The 22,418-nt window shown below is 38.7% G+C and overlaps 1 protein-coding gene across 18 annotated transcripts in view; it reads left to right on the plus strand.

Moving 5' to 3' along the window:
• Positions 1-22,418, plus strand: part of NAV3 (neuron navigator 3) — a 527,932-nt gene that overhangs the window by 261,572 nt on the left and 243,942 nt on the right. For 14 of the 18 annotated variants that reach the window (XM_015281843.3, XM_015281853.3, XM_015281862.3 and 11 more), the window contains exon 1: positions 10,185-10,874. The exons of 2 other annotated variants lie outside the window; for them this stretch is intronic. In XM_015281843.3, coding sequence (XP_015137329.1) covers positions 10,632-10,874 — 243 coding nt within the window. In that variant the 5' untranslated portion in view covers positions 10,185-10,631. Of the gene's footprint in view, positions 1-10,184; positions 10,875-20,845; positions 20,908-22,418 lie in introns of those variants that run through there. 2 more of the 18 variants (NM_001159347.3, XM_040695862.2) reach the window with 2 other exon arrangements.

The raw sequence follows: 22,418 nt of genomic DNA on the forward strand, positions 1-22,418 counted from the left end.
ATATGTAATATAAAAACAACCAAAACAATCATTTTTTTGCTAGAGCAAAACTCACTGGAATTAATTATACGGATACCAGGAATAAAGTTTACTCAGAAAGTAAAGATTACTTTTTATTGAAATGATTTGTATTTATAACAAGTTGAATGGTTACAAAATAGTTGTGCAACATTTTAAAGGTACTTATTAGAGAACTTCTGAGCTGTCTGCTAATCAAACTTGCAGCAGTCTAGAAATGAATTAATAAGATGGTACTAATAAAATGTTCCTCAGTCTTGAAAAAGAGCTGGGCAGTCATCCTTGCTGCCCGTGTCAGTGCTGAAAAGTTCTTCCGTACTGTTTTTAAATATTTTCAATGGGGGGGAAATAAAAAGCATCTCTTCATATTTACATTCTCAGGAATTACACTGTCCGTTAACTTGGAAGTAGGATATTTCCAAAGAAGTGTTGTGTTGAAAATTCCAAATATTTATGATGTCAAATTGTAGAAGAGCCTGAAGGAAAAAAGAAGGTTGGGGCAAAGAACTGGAATGTTCACAAGTGTGTTGGAGGATAGAAATCTTAAACCGTGTAATATTTATGAGCAACCAAGAGGCTACATTCTGCTCTCAATTACTCAGGCATAAATCTAGAATTACTCATTGGAAGTTCAAAGATTTTGCTGCAGATTTACACTCGTATAACAAGGAACAGAGTTCACTTCTGTAAGGGTGGGAAAATCAATTTGGCCAGAAGTTAACTTGCCTGGAACTCAAATTCTAATCATAGAAAGAAACCTTTTTCAGGTCAAATACCAGACTGTGCATTATGTATCTCTCTTTGTCTTTAGCTAAGACACTGAGGCAAGCATGCAGTCCTATTCAGTAACGTCCCACAGCACCAGGTATTGGACTGATTCAGCTTTATTACCTAAGGCAGGGGGAGGTTCTCATAGCAGAGTCATGAGGCTCCACAGAAGACCAAAAGGAAGATGGGAAATAAAATGAAAAGTTGCTGGCTTGTAGCCCGAGAGAATAAACAGAGACTTGCAAAGGGTGAGTGATCGGGGAACAATCATAGAAAAACAAGAGGAAAAAGACAGAATCAAAATCCCATATTATGGTCCCACAATGATCTGGAAAGTGGTCTTTCCCAAATTAAAGCAGGTTTCAGAAAACGGAATCTTTTGACAAGTTGTCGGGTTCCACTTTTGAATACTCTACTAGTGAGAGATCCCAGCAGTGCTCAGGTGGTTTATACTATGCTGTGCTATGGTGGTTTCTGAAAAGAAAATAAATACTGCCTACACATCTTGTTCTTATTCTGAAGAAGATTCTCTCACTGGGTGCAGGGAAGGGAATGGAATGAAAAATAAGACTTTCAAAGAGAGTAAAAGGAAACAATAAGTGAATAATGTATGGCATCTCGTTATACCTTTTGTAAATGTAGAGCGAGGCTTTACTGGTGTGTCTTACATTTGTGTGAACAAACTACCTGGAATTGCGCAGTTTTGTACCTGCTGAAAACCTTTCTGTGTCTGTCAACAAAGTTATTGTTGGCTGTGATGCTAAAAGAATTTGTAATGAAGACATTTTCTGTAGGTAATGGCCTCTGACTTTGTCACCGTAGAGGGTATGTGTGGTACTGCTGACATGTTCACTGGGGGCTGTTAACTTAGTGTTTGCTGGTTTTTAGCTAGTATCTGTTAACTGGCTGCTCCAGTTAAGTAACCAGTTTAGTATCCCTTCTGGCTCTGATAAAACTCTGCTTTGTTCCTAGCTCATCCTAGGCTTATTGTAGGTGGAATAAAATTATTTTGGCTTTCTATTTTATTTTTTTAATTTGTGAATGCTGATGTTGCTTTTATGGCTGCCATATGCTTGTTACATATGTCAGTTCTAAAAGCTCTACTGATGGATGAAAGCTGGGAGAGGAGTTTTATCATTTATCTCTCATCCAGTACTTTTCTTGCTTACTTGAAGGTAAGTCCAATATAATAAATAATGATAGCCTCCTAGTTTTTACATGCCACATCTGTAAAGTAATATTTCTCCTCAGTATGCTGAGAAGCAGGAAGGAAGCATCTAACATCTGCAGGATTTGAAGTTACTTTTGACAGCTGTGTGCTATTGGGTATTTCTTTCTTTTTGTGAAAGATAAAACAACCCAGGTGAATTGCTCAAAGGGCATTAATGGCTGTCAGACATGTTAAACATATGTTCTCATATGTACACAAAGATAGACACAGAAGATAAAATTATGTATCCAAATACAGAGCAGAGTTGAGAAAATAGTTTGCTGACCTGAAAAGCTGCTATTATACTGTACAATCAGATTTCTGTTAAGATGGCAGAAGGTATATGGTGTGGTATGGGTGGGAGGTTTTTGATAACAAGAAACAGCAGTTCATCCTTGACACCTATTGACCACAAAACTGGAAGGTTTGGTCTAGAGACATGCAGGATTCATTTCAGCATTTAGCCTGGAGCACGCTCTGATCACAGCAGAATAGAGTAAAGCACAAGCTTTCAAGGCCAAATGTAGGAAATGTTCACATATGGCCAACAGGAGATAAAAGCAGACAGCTGTGATTTTTAGTGTATGCATCGGACCTGTATTTATTTGAAAAAGAAGAGCACCCTCATATAGCCAAAATGTATGTGGTCAAGGTTTTTCTTTCATATTAATATAGTGCAGGTAGAGATGAGTGACCTCTCTGCAAGAGCTCCAAGCTAGCAACGCACAAGCTAAGAGGTAGGAAGCAACAGTGAGTATGGTGATGAACCTTGGTGAAGAAATGGTGCTAAAAAATGTGGACTCTGTGTAGTATTATCATAACTAGTTGATCAGAGTAGGCCTATAATCCAATGACATTGGCAGAGATCATGTCTGCTTACAAAAAAAAAAAAAGAAAGTCCTAGTGCGACTTCAAAATACTTTATGATATTTGGTCTTCACCTAAGAATTTCAGATCTAAAATCGTGTTAGGTAATAGCAAAGATCAGTCACTCAGTATACTGCTTCTGACTACTTGCAGTAGAAGACACGCAGAGAAAGTGTATGGAGACAGAAGCACGTGGGGAGTAACGATTTTCCTAGGATATCCATCCAGCGTCAGAGTAAAGTAAACACCAAATTTCAGTGGGAAGTGTGGCAGGGAGGGTGATGTTATGATGATCTTGTGGGTCTTCACTAAGAATTCCAGTGTTCATCCATACTAAGCACTGCTGCCTGTAAAATGCCAGCCAAAATGAAGGTAAATATGAAGTATGTATGTAGTTAAACCAAATTAAAATAATGTGGTAGTGTAAGGAGGCTTACTTGATTAAAAAAATACCATGGTTATCTGCAAAAAGAGCAAAAAGTAGTAGCAGGAAATCAAAAACATGTCTTGGATCATTCATCCATGCTGATAAGCAGTGAGAACTAACAGACAGTATTATGCAATGGTTGCACCTTAGGTCAAGATATGAGGAGGCAGATGAGGAGAGATGGTATAAGTAGCACAGTAGATATTGTAAATTGTGGGTGATACAAGCCAACATTAAATTACTAGTCTCAAAGCAAGAAGGAAGTAGACAGCAGATTGTGAGTCAGAAGTGTTTCTCCAGCTGCAGAGCAGCTCACACTTGTTTGAGGTCAAATATCAAAGCCAGTACCTGAAAATCTATCCATCTTTGTTTTCAAGAAATATTCTTTAAGTATTAACATAGTCTTCTGTTTTCTGGAAACACGTCTTCCTAGCCTTTCACTCCCAACCATTTTCATGATTATTAAAAAAAAAAAAAATCCTCTTTTTTTTTTTTTTTTTTTTACTGCTATCTACATCCACTTCTAGCAAAGAAACTTCTCTTCCTATCCCCCAAGCTCTCTCTGCAGTAATTTCCATTGACTGCAGGGGTGTCTGCTGGTGATAGCGAAGCTGATTGACTTCAAAGCCAGTCACTGTTGTTGCCGCACTTGGCCAAGAATCTGCTCATGACTGTAGCAGATGTTTCTAAGGTTTTTTTAAGGTTTTTTTTTTTTTTTTTTTAATAGACCAATGAGAACCTTATGGAACAGTTTCTTGCTTAAATCCTGGACTGAATGCCAGCATAGCTATGTTGCATGATTTCAAAGCCCTCTATCAGAATTGTGCTTGTATGAGGCAAGTTTCCCTTTCCAGCAGGTAAAAGCGTATTTTCACTCTTGCCAGCTCCCTGATATTAGATAATTAGCAAATTCCTGTTCAGTCTTAATTGCTTTACCTCAATGAGTTGTTTTTTTTTTATAGTTTGTTTGAAAATTTCACAGTAAGCTTATGTTGTAAAGAAATTTTGAATGAAAATTCTGAAGAGTTCACATTGAGTATCAAATCAAAACGGCTTTGATTAACCCACAAACTTAATCCTAAGTTCTAGAAATGTCTGCTTTTGTGTTGTTTACCTTAAACATTTCTCCAGTAACTCTAGACTGAGCTGGAACACTCCTAAATACCCTTAGAATTGAGAAAAACACTACTTTGGAAATATGACAGTGAAGTTATGAACCTGTAATGTTCTAAGACAAAGATACCAGGCATGCAAGTTAGAATCAATAACTCACCACAGTGCACCAAAGATGATACAAAGTCAGAAATCCCTTCAGAGACAGAAAACTCTGCGGGAAAAATCAGCAGCATTGAAAGAGGCAAAAGATACCTGCCAGAGGGATGCTAGAGAAGTCAACGTGCCTGCTGTGGACATTGCTGCCTGGAGTTTGTAAATGGCAAACTGAGGATACATGGAAGAGAGAAATGAAGACCTAATACTTTGATTCTTACAATGAATGTAATCTGTTAGACTTGCTTATGCAGGGTGATGTTACTGGAAGGTTACCTTATTAGCTATATTTAACAACAGTTTTGGGAGTAAGCAGCTTTTGTTATTTGCTTCATTTACTTAGAAAGAAACAAATCAACAAATAGATTGCCTTTATTTTATTTTATTTTATTTTATTTTATTTTATTTTATTTTATTTTATTTTATTTTACCCTCTTCCACCTCCCAAAGAAAAAGGCTGATGTTTTCATTAAGCTTTACCAGCTGGCCATATGGTATAGTCAGTAGGTCAGTATGTAAATACTTACATAGCGTATTAGCCCTTTCTTATTCTTACAACACTTTTATTTACATTTCCCAATCCAACAGTATTTAAGCTTGATTCCTTTGAGCCAAACACTCTGTGATTAAATACAGTGCATAGCAACAGAGAAATAATTATCATTTCCAACCCACACATATGCATAAGACAAAAAAAATCTCTACTTGACAAAGAGGGTATTGACTTCCCGTGTAGTCCTCAGAAAGTCATCTCACTTCATGCATCCACTTCACAAGATTTTAATGTACTTTACATGCTTTACAAGGACATATAATGTGTGTGTGTAAATGTCCAAAGCCACCTGATGGAAGATGCTGCAAATGTAAGGCAGAAGAACTACAACATTACAAAAGAATTACAAAAGATCTGGTCACTTACGATTAACTCCTGGTTGATCTTTGAAGGGCCAAATTACTCAGAGGATAAATAGATATCCTTATTTAAAAGTTGTCCTCTTTGAAAAACTTCCCCAAACATTCAGCCAAAGCAGAAGGATTTCCTTTAGGAAGCCGGATGCACCTTTTTCAGCAACTATAACTGGGCTTTGGATTATATATCTCTTGGAATTCCAAACTGTTAAGAAAAACAATAGCAGTTTATTCAGTAGCATTACACACTTGCAGATAGGATTAAATACTTGTTACCTGTCTTTGAGACTAATAGAATCGCCTAACCCTTGTAAAAAGCAGTGCAGTGTAGGTAGGATTATGCTCTGAACATGAGTAAGGGCTGGATAATCTGTCTCATCATTATCTGATAGATTGAAAATACCTTATTACACCAAATATGGCATGTTTCTTACTTTAGGTCAGCATTATTGTATTAACATTTTTTAAACCTGACTTACCTCATTTATTAAATAAATCAAAATATTTATATAAATACATATTTATATTTATATATAATATTTTAATATAATTGGTTTGTTTCTCAAAGGTACTGTAATTGTCTTCAAGAGTTCTGTCCCCAGCTGTTTCTAACTGGGGGAAAACTGTCTTCTCAACCTGAAATCAGTACTCACAAAATAGAGTGATTGTATCAGCACATTCAAACTCTTTCAGAAGTTAGCCAGGCTCATGTAAGCTATAGACACAGCTGTTAAACTGGTGGGATGAAGTAGGGAAATGGCTCAGAACAGACCTCAGCAGTCTCTGGACCCCTGACATTTCCTGTTTGACCCAGGACACATGCAACAGCTTCCTTGTTGAAGATCATAGACCAGAAGGAGCAAACAAATCTCTTGGCTCCACTTTTGAGGCAGGTGTCCCCTCTCTTGATATTTCCTGTGGTCTAGGAGACATTGCCAGCTGTCTGTTCAGTTCATGCAAGCAGTTTGTCTGAGGGCTGGGGTTAAAGAGGGGAGCAGCCTTCATGGGACTCTAATATCAGATACGATGAGGGAAAGAAAATTCATGTTGAGGTGTTGTACTGTAAATAATTATTCATAGTAAGTCTTTAGAACAAAAATTCACCTCAATAGTACAACTAACAGATAACTTCTTTTATGAGGTTACTTGGATTTCAGGTGTTGTATGAGATAAATACTAAAGGGATGTAGGAATGCACACATACTGTCTTCCTCTGAGGTACAGGTCATTTATTTAACTCATAATTACTGTTAAAACATTTGATTGCTTGATACTTCCAAAGTTGTACTTCATGGCCATATTGTCATCATTTTTTATCTTAATTGGAGAAAGAAGTAGTTCTGCCTTCAATATTTCACTGGAACTGCCACTGTTGTTGACAAAACTTGAAGGTTTGCATCATGACCTTTGTTCTGTTTTCTCATATTTAGGTCGCTCCTAATTTTTATCTTCTTGCTTAACATACCACTTGAAATCTTGCTCTCACTTTACTTCCAAAGCTCAGATGTCTTCTAGCTTCCTCATAACTTTCTAAACTTTCCTGCAAAACTTAATTTCACTTGTGTCTGGGTTTCAGTCATAATCTCTGCCTATCCTGCATCCTGAGACTAGACGGAGTCTTCTACCTGCCTGGCATGAGGGTGTCTAAGCTGATAAATATCTAAGCAGGTAAATGGTAACCCCACAAGTCCTCTGTGTGTTCAGCCTCCCTTATTTGTCAACCCTATCTGGCTATGTGTCTATCTGCTTCACACAACCAAGATATTTTTTCCTTGTTTATATCTACCATATCTTTCTACTCTATACTTTCTTTATCCTGCCAGCAATATTACTGTCTTTCATGCCAGTCAGTTTAGTAATCTGGTGCTGGTTTTTATTTCACGTAGTCCTGGCTCATAGCCACTTCTAGGAACATTTTTACCCCTGGTTTCTCGTAGGTAGGCCTTCTTTCCCTTCTGGCACCATTCACAGATAGCTAAACCATCTTCCTTCTGTTTTTGGATTCTCCATAGCAGCCTGGCTTGCTGGTCTCCTAGCTCCCCACCTCAGACCTACCATGAACAATCCCACTAAATTCACACTGGCATCATAATTCCTAACGGTGGTCTTTGCAGCTCCTGTGTCCACACTTTTCCAAGAGACAGACCCTGTTCATCCCTTTACATTACCTCAAGGGCACTTCTCAGAGCAGGGCAGACATCTTCTACCTGAGATGCTGTCCCTCGTCTATCCAGCTCCATTGACATTACCTGCACGTGGTGCCACGTGGGGCACTTTGTCTACAGATGCTTTATGCTCTGCTTTATGGTTTGCATGGAAAACACGGATGAAACTTAGCTGTTAAATATTCTTTTCCCCTGATATTCTTTATAAAATCCACAGTAATCATGCAGTATGCAAATCCTTTCTAGTGAAAAACGTGGGTGAGTGATCTCTAAGGACAACAGATGTTTGTTTCTTATATTTTGCTGAGAATTAGAATGAGAGAGAACAAAAAAAAAAGGAAGACTAGGCTTGTAACCAGGCCTGTGAACACATTCTTACCTATGGAATATTGTTACTGTTTTCCTCCATTACCTCGCAGAAATCAGGAATGATTCCTGCAAATAATTTTGTAGATTCTCCTTCATATCTTTGCAGATCAGAAGCAATTCAGGTTTATATTATTGCCAGAGATCTAGAAAAATGGGATTCGAAAGCTGATGGCAGTGACCTGGTAATCATACTATAATTGATGATTATTTTGAAAGAGTAATAATTTTCTTGAAAGAGTAACACCAGCTTCACATCATTGTTTCCAAACCCTTTTGGTTAGCATTGCAGATGACTCTCTCCTGGTAAGCTAGCTTGCTTATTACTTCTAGGGTTTCTGTGCTGGGAAAATGGGTTGCAAAGGAGACTGTGGGTATCATGACCTCATCATTCATATTCAGAAGAAGAGCAGCAAGATTGCCATAATATATTACTTTGTAAAATTATAACCCTGAGAAGTAATAAGATTCAATTACATTTTTTTGGCAAAGTTCTATTTAAGAAAGTATCTGTCTCATGACTCAAGTTTATTCTTTGTCTTGATCATTGGTCAGCAGTCCTCATGAGGATTTTTCATCTCCTCAAACCTTGCATCAGATAAATCCCTCTTTTCCTGTGGTCCACTTCAGCCTTTGCATATGTGCCCTTTCTAAAGTGTTAACAGTTGTGTCTAAGAAACTTAAACAAGCTACAGTGCTTTATGGTGCTGGAGAACAAATGCAGACCGCACAAGGAGCTTTTTTCCCTTTTGCTCTGCACGAGACCTGAAACACTACTTGGACGAGAATATTCTGTCTATTGAGAAGACTGTTGGATCCAGTGTGCTGAACTTGTCCAAAATGGGTTGAAGGTACCTCTGTGCAGTCTTGTGTAAAGCTCATTACTAAGCAGAGGATGCTGAAATAGGTTTTGCTGATTCTCTGTATACACACTGCAAAACTGAGGAGATTATTAAACAAGGTCAGATTTACTCCTTTAAACTTGAAGCATGAATGGATAGTCAATATAGAATGCTGAATTCATAACTAATATATCATCATGATCTTTTAAATGAAAGGTCAAGGAAAATACTGTGTGAGGAAATGTAGTTTTATAATGCAAAATATTTCCAAAAGGTGGCCTAGAAGTTTCCTTCTAGTCTGCTTCTTATCTACACTGTTTTCTTTTAAATGCTTTTTGTAATCTTGCCATCCTTGACTTGGATCCTCAAGACTCTTATTTTCCCTTGAGCTTACATCTTAGTGTGAGCAGTGTCTGCTATTCAGGTAGAGCACATTAACACCATGCAGAGTATTAGTGGCAGAATAGCATTCAGGTGTCTGTGTTTTATTTTGGAAGAGATAACAGTAAAAGCATGGAATATTTTTGCCCATAGTGTGGTTGATAAAATCCCATAGGAGCCTGATGGTGTGTCATTTTTGTACAGGTTTTTTTCCCTTACATCACAGTTTACAATGTGTTTCCCTGCTGTAGGTACTCAAAGGAATTTACAGTTGTCCTTTTAAGCCAGCATTTATGCTGCTCAGCAATTTGTACCATCCATTGTGATTAATTTTATGCCTCGCTCTGTCTGCCTATCTGCCGTGTGTTTCCCTGTAGAAGGATTTAAGGTTGCCAGCAAGAGTATGTCTATGAACAACAAGCAGAAATGATGCATTGGACGTGCACTTCATGGAGCTTTAAATGTTTTTAGAAAGGGAAGTGTTAAAACTGAATAGATGACGTTAGTACCACCACCAAGAAAGAAAGAAAAAAAGTGCCCTGAAATGCTGTATTGACTAAATCTCCTAACAATGCTCGTGATTTTCCTATATCCTGCTCTGTGTTTTTGTATGGATTTTTCATAGCACAGGCAGACGTTACCCACGCTGTGATTCAGCGTCTGTTCCTAGCCACGCTCTTGCACGATTTTAACCTGATTTCACGGGAGGAACAGGGAATGAAACACCCTAGCTCATGGTTGTCAGCAGTGAAAAATAGCCAGGAATCAGACAAACAGCTTCATTGCTGAGATTATTTCCGGGATAAAAACTCTTCCAACAGCTGTTTGCTTTGGCCACCGCTCAGGTCTTTTTTTTTTTTTTTTTTTTTTTCATCAGAAAAAAAAAACGAGGCTTGCTTTTTTTTTAAGCTGTGGGCTGGTTATTTATGCAGTCAGGAAGAGGTCTCTGCTTCCAGTGTTGTGGTCTCAGAGCTGTTTTGACAGTTGGAGTACAGGGAGATTTCATCTCCTCTCTGCCTCCTTCTCTCCCGTCCTTCATTCGCTTAACGTGCAGACCTGGAATGCTGTAGGAAGAAGAGAAAGCAAATTTACGAGTTCTTTAATCCCAGACAGGCAGCTTTGTGGCAGTTACCTTCAAGAAAAGTTCACGCCCCAAAGGAGTGTTTAGTCTTACAGAGCCACTGACTCACTGAGCAGCGCGTGTGAGTGTCTGTGAGGGAGAAGGCAGAGATGAAGGAGAAGTTTTGCTTCCTTGTGAAACTCGTAATATTATTGTTTTAAGGACTTTTTGAAAAGATGACTGCTACTTTTGTTTAAAGTATTTGTTCTGGAATTGCTGAATCTGGAGTCTACCAGACTGAGGTCAGGAGCATTTTCTTTGGCAGAAAGAAGATACTTTTAGAGAAGCCATGCCTGTGCTTGGGGTTGCCTCCAAGCTAAGACAGCCAGCCGTAGGGTCAAAGCCTGTTCATACTGCCCTCCCGATACCAAACCTTGGCCCCACCGGCACGCAGCACTACTCACCAAAGTCCTTGGAGCTTACGGGGGCAGAGAGCTCGATGCTGTCTTGTCAGCTCACCTTAAAGTCAACCTGTGATTTTGGAGAGAGGAGAGCGCTTCAAGGGAAAACCCAGGAGCTGGAAGATAGCAAGGTTAGTTGGAAACTTTACCTCCACATCTGAATTCTCAGAAAATGTTAATTTGCTTGGACAAAATCTGATAGAAACTGGCTGCGTGCACTGCTTGGGTGTGATTGGGTAACAGATAGACTTTTGCTGTCAGCAGTGAACTTACATAGCAGCCTTGTAAATTTTGTTTGCTCAATGTTGTCATTTGAATAAATATTCTGTTTTTGAAATATTAATGTTAAGCTAATGACAGAATAAATTTCACAGAACAATCTGATAAGGATCAGCAGAAGCACAAGTGGAAAAAAATCATCCCAGCACCCCATAAACAGAGCAATGACATGACTGCACTTAAAAAAAAAACAACACAGAAATCTTGGCTGCTTCACATTATATTATGAAGTTTATAAAGAGATCTCACACCCACACTTATTCCCACAGGGAGACTCCTTTAAAACAACTAATTGGTTTTCTTTTCACTTTTCAAGAGATCTAGCTATTCTTGCTGCAGAACCTGAAAAGCAGCTCCCCAGTGAAAAGTACCTGTGTTTTTTCTCTTCTGCATGCAACTCCTTCCTAGCCTTCATCTGGCTCTGATTCATTGTGATTAAATTAAAGAAAAAGTTTTTCTTATTTAAGATTCCATAGCATTTTTAGACTGCTCATAGAGTTTTTTTTCTTTTGCAAAGGAGTACTTTTGGATTCTTGCTTGATAATTTAGAAAACCTCTCTTGCTTTCCCAGTACTTTTGGTTTGTGGAACTGATGACCAAACTGTGATTAAACATGTATTTGTAATTGATTCATATGTAATTTAAGGACGCTTGAGTGTAATCAGAGCTGTTACAGTAGCAAGATAGTTGTCATGTATGTACACGGTTTTCCCTTGTTTTTAGTTACTGCATTTATTTAGTATTAATGAAGAAAGTTGGTTTTGTGGTAAAGTGCAGGGTTGGGATTCTGAACATTTGGTTTCCTTTTTAATCCCTGCCACATATTTCCCACGGGATTTTGGTCATGTCACTTAATTTTTCTCTTGGAGTGCTCTATGTCACCTTTCTCTGCCTTTCAAATGATGTTTTGGTGATCTCAAAGATGTCCAATAGACAGAGACTAGACTGTTCATTTCTTGATTTCCAGAAATGATAAACAACCCTTTTCTATGTCATGAGTGCAACATGAAAATAAGAGTAAAACTTTTCAGCACAATTTAATTCCTGCTTACTCATTTATCTTTAATAGAAAATATTCCTTCTGTTTACTCTTTGATGCTGTTCTTTAGTGGATATTGCATGAAAAATATTTTAGATTTTCAAGTACTATGTTCAGGGAAAAAAAAAGAATACAGATGGCATTGCCTGCTGAGAATTGTATTTCCTGATTCTTTGGAAAAATTGCAAAGAAAGACAGAACATCTTGTTTCAGTATTTAAACAGCTTAGGATCTATTAGTGATTAGCGTGAGACTTAATGGGAATCAGTTACTCTGGTGATCCACATTTACTTCCAAGACATCTGGTCCTGAGTACTACTGAAGTACTAATGAGTAAAGTAAGTAACAGACTACATGGACCCAAATGATTCTCAAATCTGAGTTTGAGAATTTCGGGTTTCTTTGGTTTGACTATGCTTTTACACTTAGAGGCTGTTATTTGATAAAAGTCCTGCTAGCTATTAGATCCATCTCTCTCTTCTGAATGGAGGCAGCTGAGCACATTTAGAATATGGTCCTTAAGGATGGTTTATGCACATGCTGGTCTGAAAACCTCCTCTGCCCACCTAGATTTATAGATGGGTTGGCTAACTTCTGCAGCTTTTTTGTATTCCCTTTTATAAAGTCTTGACATTTCCAGCAAAGCTTGGTGGATGCCCTTGTTCAGTTTTATCCCAAGTACACCTTTCTGAAGATTGCTCTTTTATTCACTTATCAAGTGAATTTTGTGAAGCATTTTGGCAACACACATTGCATAACAGAGTGAATGGTTATGATGAAGAAGTTGGTTTTAGGCTTTTGTCACTAATAAACTTGAAAATATGAACTGAATGATATTTTCATTCATCAGTGCCAAGGATTCATGCCTCCATGTTTCCCATTGCCTGGTCTCCTTAGGAGTGTGTCTAGAATATTTAAGTAGTTCAAGCACAAATTTGAATGAGTTCTTAGGATGAGGGTCACTTCAGGTTTGCTGTGTGGATGCAGATTCCATATCACTGTGTTCTAAAACTTAACTATTTGTAAGAGCCCATAGACCTCTGGCTGATTTTTTTGTTAGCAAGGACATTCCTACATGGTTCTATAGTATACAATGTTGTACAGTAGGAATGTTTCCATTATAACAGTGATCAGATAAAAGGTCTTTAAGTCAAACTGTTGTAAATACCTAGTCAGAGTTTCTACATGAGAGTAAAATCTTTTTCTATAGTTTACTGCTTGTATGCTTATGTTTTATCACTGGGTATAAAACAGCACTGTTTTTTGAGGGTAAGATGATGGATATCTACCTCCAGAAGATGGTGGAACTTATGAATTAGTCATCAGGTTAGCCCTTGCCTGCTGGCTTGCAGGCTTTAGCTTTGCTTTCTTCTGTATTTTGCACATTCTGCTCTGTGGATCACCAGCTTTGTGTCTGGAAGGCAGTTAGATTGACACATGTAGGCTCTCTGAAACATCCTTTTGCTATCTATAAATGCTAAGGACCCCAAGACAAATTTGAGTTATATATATCAATGCAGTAGGTCATTGCCACCCAGCTGTTTCCTCTATGGCCTTCAGTCTCACCGCACCTGATTGTTTGAGACTTTTGACACTTGTGTTGGCTTTCTCACACAACTGCGTTGCCAGGGCTGGCTAGGAATACAGCTGCAAACATCAGATCTGTGTTTCCTAAGCATTTTTCCTTTCTCACATGATTTTGTTGCTTTTGCATATGTAGTCTTGGAGGCTTTTTGTGGACATGGTGCAGTCTGAAGTTTAGTAGAAGTGACATTATTTTAATAAGGACTCTGTAGTAGAAAAAAAATGAGTGATTATATTCAATGGTCCTTCTTTATTGGCAGATAAGTTGCTAATCATTAAATTATTCTGTGTGTAATTTATTCAAATGCCCCTTTGTTCAGAATTCTCCCAATTTGTGCTTTGGTATGTAAGTCCATCTGCTTTCTTGCTAAGCCCGCTAATGTTTAAGCTGACTGCATGAGCACTTATGATGTGAATAGTCATGCAAAATATTTGAACGCAAGCATTCGGAGCACATTCTTCTTCCCTGAGTATCATATAGACAAAAGTTTATTCCTATATATGTACACAGGAAAAGAATCCAGCTGCTGAATTCGTGAGGTGAAATGCTGGCTTGCCTTGAAGCAGATGGAGCTTTGCTGTTCAGTTGGACCATACTTTGTTTTTATGGAAATCCACATCTGAAAATACCAATATTTGCTGTAACATTTTTCTAACTGTTTATAGAGTACTGTTTTATACATCTCTGTCTGTGCTTTCATACTACTTGCTAAAATAACGAGACCAAAATTATCAGATTGCATTAGGCTGCCTTGTGGTACTCTTCTTGTTGTATTCTATTAAAGTTATAAAATGAAAAAAACAATGCAATTAATACTGTGGAAATGGCTAAAGCAAAGGAACTTAGAGAGAGTTTCTTTGTAAAAACAACTAATTTTGGACACTAACTGATAACTTTGTACTATACTGACCTGCAGAATAATGTCAATGCCAATAACATTTCACTCAAGGTGAGTATAATTTCTTTCAGCAGTCCTCGCATGTTTGATGCTGTGGCTACAAGGACACTGTCACAAATCTTCTCTGGCAAAAATCTGAGCAGATGCTGGGAGCTGGCACCCATGCTGAGCATGTCAGTCTTCTGACCTGGCTGCCCAGAGCTACTCCTTGTAGTGCTGTGCCATAAGTTCCACATGGTTTCCTTCCATCATCAAACTTTCTTATTTCAAGAGTACTGCACCATCATTTAAGCTAGCCAACTTAGTTTTCTATGGGTTGGATCTGATATATTAATTGTAGTGTTTTGGTTATATGACTTCAAAGATAAGACTTTATCCTTCTTTCCCAAGCTAATTCATTCCTGTACTCATATTATCGTATATACGTGGTTTTTTTTTTCTTGTTTTCAGTTTCTCTGTGCTATGTCCTTTGCTGTCTGCTTTATCTTCTTACTGGCAGACATCTTTACAGGCTTCAATAGAGACTAATTTTTCTCTGTATCTACAAATCAAGTCTTAATGTTATGACTGCAACATTTTTTAAACCTTAATGGAAAGTGTTAGGTTCTACAACTGATCCAGTACGTGTATATAAACTTAAAACAGTTATAGATACATCATTTTTTAGGGTTTATGTTAAGATTCTCGTAACATGGAGATTGTAGAACCATAGAATCACCAAGGTTGGAAAAGACCTTTGGTGTCATCCTGTCCAACTGTCCATCTCCAGGGATAGCGACTGATCCACTCCCCTAGGAAGCCTGTTTCAGCGCCTGACCACTCTTTCAGTGAAGAAATTTTTTCATAATATACAACCTGAACCTCCCCTGGTGCAACTTGAGGCCATTCCCTTTAGTCCTACAGGGTTACATGGAAGAGGAAGCCAGCTCCCACCTTGTCACAACTTCCTTTTAGGTATTTGTAGAGAGCTGTAGAAATACTGGCATCCAGAGGATGTAAGGACACTCTCTTAAAGTGGTCCAGCCACACCAAGCTCATCACTAAGCAATCTAACTTTGAGACAGGAATATGTCAGGGGAACTCAGAAAATAGATCTACTGCAAAGTCTTCTGGATGTAAAGCCAAAGAATATGATGTTAACCTGATGAAAGACATGCGAGCAGTTTCTTCTCTAGAGCATGGGAATCTGAGCATTTAGATTGGGAAAGTGGTCTGTAAAGCAGCAGAACAGGTGAATAGATGTGCTGTGGGGAATGTGGCCCTGAAAGACTAGGCTCTGTAGTACTTAGTTGTACCAAGAAAACATCATTAAAGTGATCTAAAATAAAATTTAACATCAATGCCACAAAACAATCCTAAATGCTTTGGTGTGATTAGGCAAAAAAACACATACTGCTGTTATTAAAAGGACTCTTGAAATTCATTTCATTTTGTTTCATTCTTCTACATCTCATTACTGATCTGAGGGCTTCTGGTGTTGGTGTCATTCAGTCAGTGCTTTTGCAGCAGGACATTGGAATGAGCATGGAAACCCCTCATTTCTGCCCCATCAACTGTCAGCAAATTATCAGTGGTGTGGTAACTCCTGCCTGTTGCCAGACACCAGACTTGAAGGATGGCTAGGATCCTCTATCCAGACAGATCTTAAGACAAACATTTTTGCTTTCTTTGCATGGGTGGAGCTCCCTGATCATGCCCATGGGAGTACTGTGCACACTGGAAACCAGATATGTGCCATGAATGACTTCCATATCTCTGTCTTTATTCAACTAACCCTTCCACACCATAGATTTTGTGTGTCCCTTTCCCACCATTCCCCAGCACTCCCAAGTGCGGCATCTGTTGCAATCCCACATCTATTTGACCTTTCAGATTCTTGGATACCTTTTTGTCTGGTCTCACAGGGCCAAACTTCACAAAGTTTCTTGACATACTTAGTCTAGGGAACATAAATAAATGAGTTTGTTTCCCCACTTTGTCATACCCTTCCTTTTCCCAGTGCTAGCACATTGGAGATGTCTGCCTTGTGGGTTGGCAAGAAAGGAGGCTGCTCATTGTGCCGGGTGTTTCATTTACAGTGCTATGGCCAAGGCAACAAAAAGGACAGCAGAAGCAGCCAGAGGCCGCCCATCTTCTCCCCATAGTGACCGCTAGTGCTGGGAAGCTAGCACTGTTTCAAAAGCACTGAACTAGCTGCCAGAAATTTCAGTCGGCACTGCTGACACCTGGGACTGCATGTGTTTAAACTTCACACTGGCCCAGTGAAGCCAGGACAGCTGGCAGGAGTTCAGATTGTCAGCATTTTCAGCTTCTTGCCTTGTGGTTTGAATTATTTCTTTATCAAACAGATAACAGAATCTTTAATGTGCTTTGTATATTCAGCACCATCTGTCTATGCTATATTATAACTGATTTAAGAGTCTCGTGCTGCACGAGCTTGGAAGCAACTTTACTGTTACATGTTTATTTTCTAATCATCTATAGCAAACACGTTTTCACATAGTTAAGATAAATGAACAGTAAGACAAGTACATAACTCTAAAAGCTTTTGTATTTATGAGCAAATTGTATTGAGTGTGGGTTGAAATATGCTTTTTGTTTGTAATTTTTAATGGGGATTATGAGTAGGAGGGTATTTACTAACTCAAGTTTAAAATCTGCCTACCTTTAGACTTCTTTTTCTATATTTCTCTAATAGAAGAACTTAGAACTCAGCATATTTCATATTAGATGTGTACTGAGAGCTGACGCAAGGCATCGATAGAAAACAATTGCTTTTACTCTTTTGTATTGCATCTGTGCCTAGGGAAGCTGGCAGGGGATTTCCTGAACAAACAAGTCTAAAAAGTCCTCTTTCCTTGAAAATGGAAGTGTTCCTGAGTGTATATATGCAGCTCCCAGAATGTGTGAAAGCAGCAGAGCTCCAGATCCCGACACAACCCAGCAACATTTGCTTGGTGCAACACCAGAGCTAATAAATGCAGCCTCTCAGGGTAATCTGTTCTCCATGACCATAAATGGAGATAAGTGGTCTCTGTCTCTACATAAAAATAATGGGCTTATACTATACCCCAGGAGGTTTTTGTTAGGCCCCAGTAAAACTTTCCAGCAGTTAATAGTAGTTAAACAGAGGAACACATTGCATTCAGAAGGTGTACCATCTCTGTCACTAGAGAATTAAAAAAAAAAACAAGCAGATGGACACCTGGAGGTCATTGCATGGTTATGCTGACCCTTCCTTGTGCAGAGGACTCGGTGGTTCTCCTGAAGTTCTCTTTCTCTTTTCTAATTCACTGATTCAGCTGCATGCAGGTATGTAGTGGTGAAGCTGCTACTCCAGGAGCCTGAGCTGGTAGCCCTGTGCCTCACAGTGCCGTCGAGATGTAAGAACTCAGTTTGGAGATATCTTTGCTACAAAATATGGCATTGCACAGGAAAGGTGATTCCAGAGGTATTTCTCTGAAAAGACTACAGTTCCTGTTAAGTGTCCTGGAAGCAGGGATAGGTATCATCAGGAACCAGCAAGCTAGTTTCTTGCTCAGAAACATTCCTTACCCTGGCATATGGGATGTCAGCATTGGAGTGCCCTCAAGCCTCAAGATCCTGTGAGGCCTGACAATAGAAGGACTCACAGAAACCAAGTTCTATGCAAGGGACCTGGAAACCCTGTGAATCCAATTCAGTTTAAATCTCGAAGAACCTTCAAAATCCCTTCAGGAACACTACAGCAAGTTTTTCAGTCTGTCACGTTTCATGGAGGCTGTTCAGACTGCTCCCTGGGATCCCAAAGCACCCAGCACAGTGAGGGGTATCACTCAGATTGTGAAATTCAGTTCAGCTGAAACTTGTTATATTCCATAAGTAAAAATAGATTCTTGTGTCCTCTCTGTGAATTATTTTCCAGTTTCAACCAGACCTTGAGCCTAGAAACTTTTACTAGATTGAGGCCTTATTGCAATAGGTAGCGTGCATGCACACAGTAGAAGTTTCTCACAGCTCTGAAGCATGTATGGCTGTATTAGAGTGTGGGAGAAAGGGAAAAAACATTATCACCACAGTACAGAGGGAGAGATGAGATTTAAAGGGAAATGGATGATTTTCCCACACTTGGGCTAGGTGTTTGTGACAGGACTTTGAATCTCAGGTCATACATATCTTGAGTTCCAGCCTCATATCATAACCACAAGCCCAATCTTTGTCTTTTCTAAGGAATCAGTTAAGAAAGAAACATTCAGATTATTATTTATGTACCCTGTTTACTTCACAAGGAGAGTTTTGTTTCTTTCTTCCTCCTGATGTCAGTGGCCAGCATCAGCCTGGGCCCAGCTCCGAGGTGGAGTCGGAATTTCACTCCAGGAGCCACATTCTTCGATTTTGATCTATCCGATGAACACAGATTTTGACACAATTTATTCGGGATGCAAAAATATCGTGCCCTTTGTAGAGTGGTATAACACTCATGAAAAGTCTTGTGTGTAACGCTGCTCATAGGCTTTTCACTTATTAAACATGATGTAGAAAGTATAAATATTTATGAAATAAAAGCAGGCCTTTCTTAAAGAGAGATGACATATTTTTAGTACTTATGTCTGCTTTTGTACACACTGATTAGCTTCCTTGTAGCAGAAATTCTTGTATTTACAAACTAATGAAGGCAAATCAGTTGCAAAGAACTGCTAGTTGTTATAGCTCTGTGTTCATTCGCACTGACTTCTAGGCCCACTGACTTCTTTTCTCTAGTACACTAATATTTGTGAGTTGTGTAGCTTTTCTTACACTTGCATGCAGAGCAAGCAAATTGTAGTTCATTTAAAGCAGCTCTGTGTTTCACTTTGACCTGATTCACAGGATGTGGTCTTGGAGGAAGCCCATGCTTTAACAATAGCCTTTTGACAGTTAGAGTGGTTGGGGACTAAGCTGGGAGAGGAGGGAGCATCTATCTATTCTCAAACCTTCTAGTGGAATATTTTGTGTGAATCTTCACTTGCCTGTGATGTTTTTAAGGTCAAAAACCTTGCTTTTTTGTTTTTACTGGCAGCAGAACTTTGGCTGAAAGATAGCATAACTTACTTAAAATTCAGAAAAGGAATGTGGAGTGTTTTGTCTGGTAAATGCAAAGGAATAATTCCCTTGTGTAAGATGTGTAGCTTTCTGATGGCTCCTTTGTATGTTCAGTGTAAACCAAGTTGGAAAATAAGCAAATCAAAGGGAAGCAGAATTTTAAAGCGATTAGGGCAGGATCACAGTTTTTTGGGGTATACAAATTGAGAAGGTGCCAGCCACTGTACTAACTCCGCATAAAACATAACAAAAGTTAAGCAAGTGCAATATTAATACTGTTCTAACCTACTTTCTGCCTGATATTTGGTCTGATTTACTTACCTTTTTAGTTATGTTTATTTTCCCATACTTTTCTGCTCTGCCCTTCTGATCCTAATCCAGTGGAAATGATTTCATCATTCTGCATGTCTCTCATCACGAGTTTAAAATATTTTGCTCGGGTGAAACTCACCAATTAGTGAATGAATTGCAGCAAATTTGCAAAGGTAGAACAAAAATAGATGTTGACCCCTCTCTTGTGTTTTCCATTTCAAAATATCTGCCGTTGAGAATTTAACACCTGGCTTTGTATCATGTTGATACCGTGATAAACTCCAAACGATTTGGCAGTAAAGGCTTCCTGTTGTGCATCAGGAGTTGATTTACAGGACATGTGTAAAACCATCATGACTTAGTAATCGGAGTGGTCATGCACAGAGAGACGACTTCCTAAGATGTGTTGTAAAACATTTGCCCACTTTCATTAATCATGAAAAGCTGCATGGCTCATACATGATTTAGGGTGAGTAAGACATAAGTCAGGGTGTAGGACTTTTACTCACCACTACAACAATGGGATTTCCTGGCAGCACATTTATGCAGTAAACAGGCCGTTACCCTACTTGTTTTAATTTTTTCTTTTTTTTTTTCTTTCTGTAAGCTGACTCTGTAGTGGAAATAAATAGGCATTAAATAAGAATGTAAAATAACAAATAAAAGTTCAAAAGGAGCGTAGAAATATCCTCAGCTGATCAGCCTGACTGCTTTAGTCATTGCTGGCCAGCTCACCCGCCTGAGACAGCATGCTGGAAGGAAGAGCTGGGGAACCTGTTTCTCATGAAGGAGCAGCACAGATCAGAAGGCTTGAAGGCTGCAGGTTCAGATTTTCTTTTGAAATGCTTCTGAGAGGGAGTAGGGCCTAGCGATTAGCATGGGAAGCCACAAACTAGTTTCACTTCTGGTTTCTATCACGTACCTCTTTGAAATCAGCTTATGTGCAAAGTGGTACTAATGCCATTATTTCAGAGTAAAGGTTTTTGGTGGGTAAGTATTATTTCATTTTATTTTTTTAATACCAAAGGAATAATCTAATTAGCTACTTCTAAAAATATTGTTGAAGTTACTTTGAATGACCTTAGGAAAACTGATTTTTTTCACCTAATCTGTTACTGATGTTAACAGCTTCCTGTCTGACAGCTTAATAACACGTACATCCTTAGTTCTTGTTTGTAATAAGAAGACATGAGTAGAAGCTATTTAATATACAACGTACATTTGTCCTGTGGGAATATGTGATCGTGGCAAAGGTAAGAAGGGAGTAACAGTGTCTTTGCTGATTTCTGTACCTCACTGTAGTATCACACTAGAGACTGGCAGAGTTCTGAATTATTAGCCAAAACCTAAGAAGCAGAGTATTCAGTAAATAAACTCCATCTTACTGACAGTCAGATGCCTCGTTTACAGGCAATACCATCACCACATCCTTATCTTTGAATGCAATCTAGTTTGCAGAACTGTCAGGTCCTGACTACTTTTGAGCGAGAACTTGGTTTCTTCAGCTTGGTATTGGCAGTAGGTTGGTGGTTGAATCAGCAAAGAGTGAAGGCAACGAAGCCCTCTCAGCCCAGGCCAGCTGTGTCAGTCACAATCTTCCAAGAGTTTGAGCCTATAAGCTATTAGCAGATAGGAGTGGGGAAGAAAAATGTGCAGAAAGTAAAACATGGCTTTCTTCCCAGGGCCCTGTACTGTCAATGCAGAATTTGTCTGGGTTGTGCTGCCTCATCTGTGGGCACAGTGCAGGGAAGTGTAGAGTCCCAAGGGAAGCTGTAAAACCAAACCAAGCAAAGTTTTGAAGAAGGAAGCGCACGAGAGCGAGCGTATTTGGAATTGGTTTGTCGGACCAAACACTGTCATTCAAAAAAACCCACAAAAAAACAAAAACCTTAAAGGGAGTTTGGTAACAAAGAAAGAATATAATACAGGAGATTCAGATCAGCAGAAGACACACTGGAGAACTCAGACTCCCTAAAAACAAGAGGATTAGGGACATATTTGCATCTATGGAAAATTTGATCCCTTCTCTCCTGAAAACTAGAGATGATCTCATTTAATGTGAGAGAAATGGTAAGATCTCATTGTGAAATACTGATATAAATGCCAGCAAAGGCAGAGTGATAGTGGTCATATTTCAGTCCAATGGGACAAATGTTTCTTTCACTTCCCACTAAACATTTCAGCTTGGATGATAGTAAGGTCAGGATTTTCAGCAGTGATTTTCACTCAGATATATACATATCTTTATGGATTTCAACAGCCTTTGCACACAGTAACCAGTGATTTACAACATGGTTACAAAATAAACAAACGTTTTGTCCAAGTTAATTAGGAAGGAATATTTATCCTGATCAAGTTGTAAAACAATGGCAACTCTTCCAACTCTAAGGATTCTACGATTCTATGATTCTATATTTACAGCACAGAGATAATAAATGTAGGTTTAGCCCTTTGGCAGCAGTAGTGCATCCTAGGTAGACAGCAACCATTGAAAAATTACA

This window comes from Gallus gallus, chromosome 1 (assembly GCF_016699485.2).
Source record: "Gallus gallus isolate bGalGal1 chromosome 1, bGalGal1.mat.broiler.GRCg7b, whole genome shotgun sequence".
Classification (NCBI taxonomy): domain Eukaryota; kingdom Metazoa; phylum Chordata; class Aves; order Galliformes; family Phasianidae; genus Gallus; species Gallus gallus.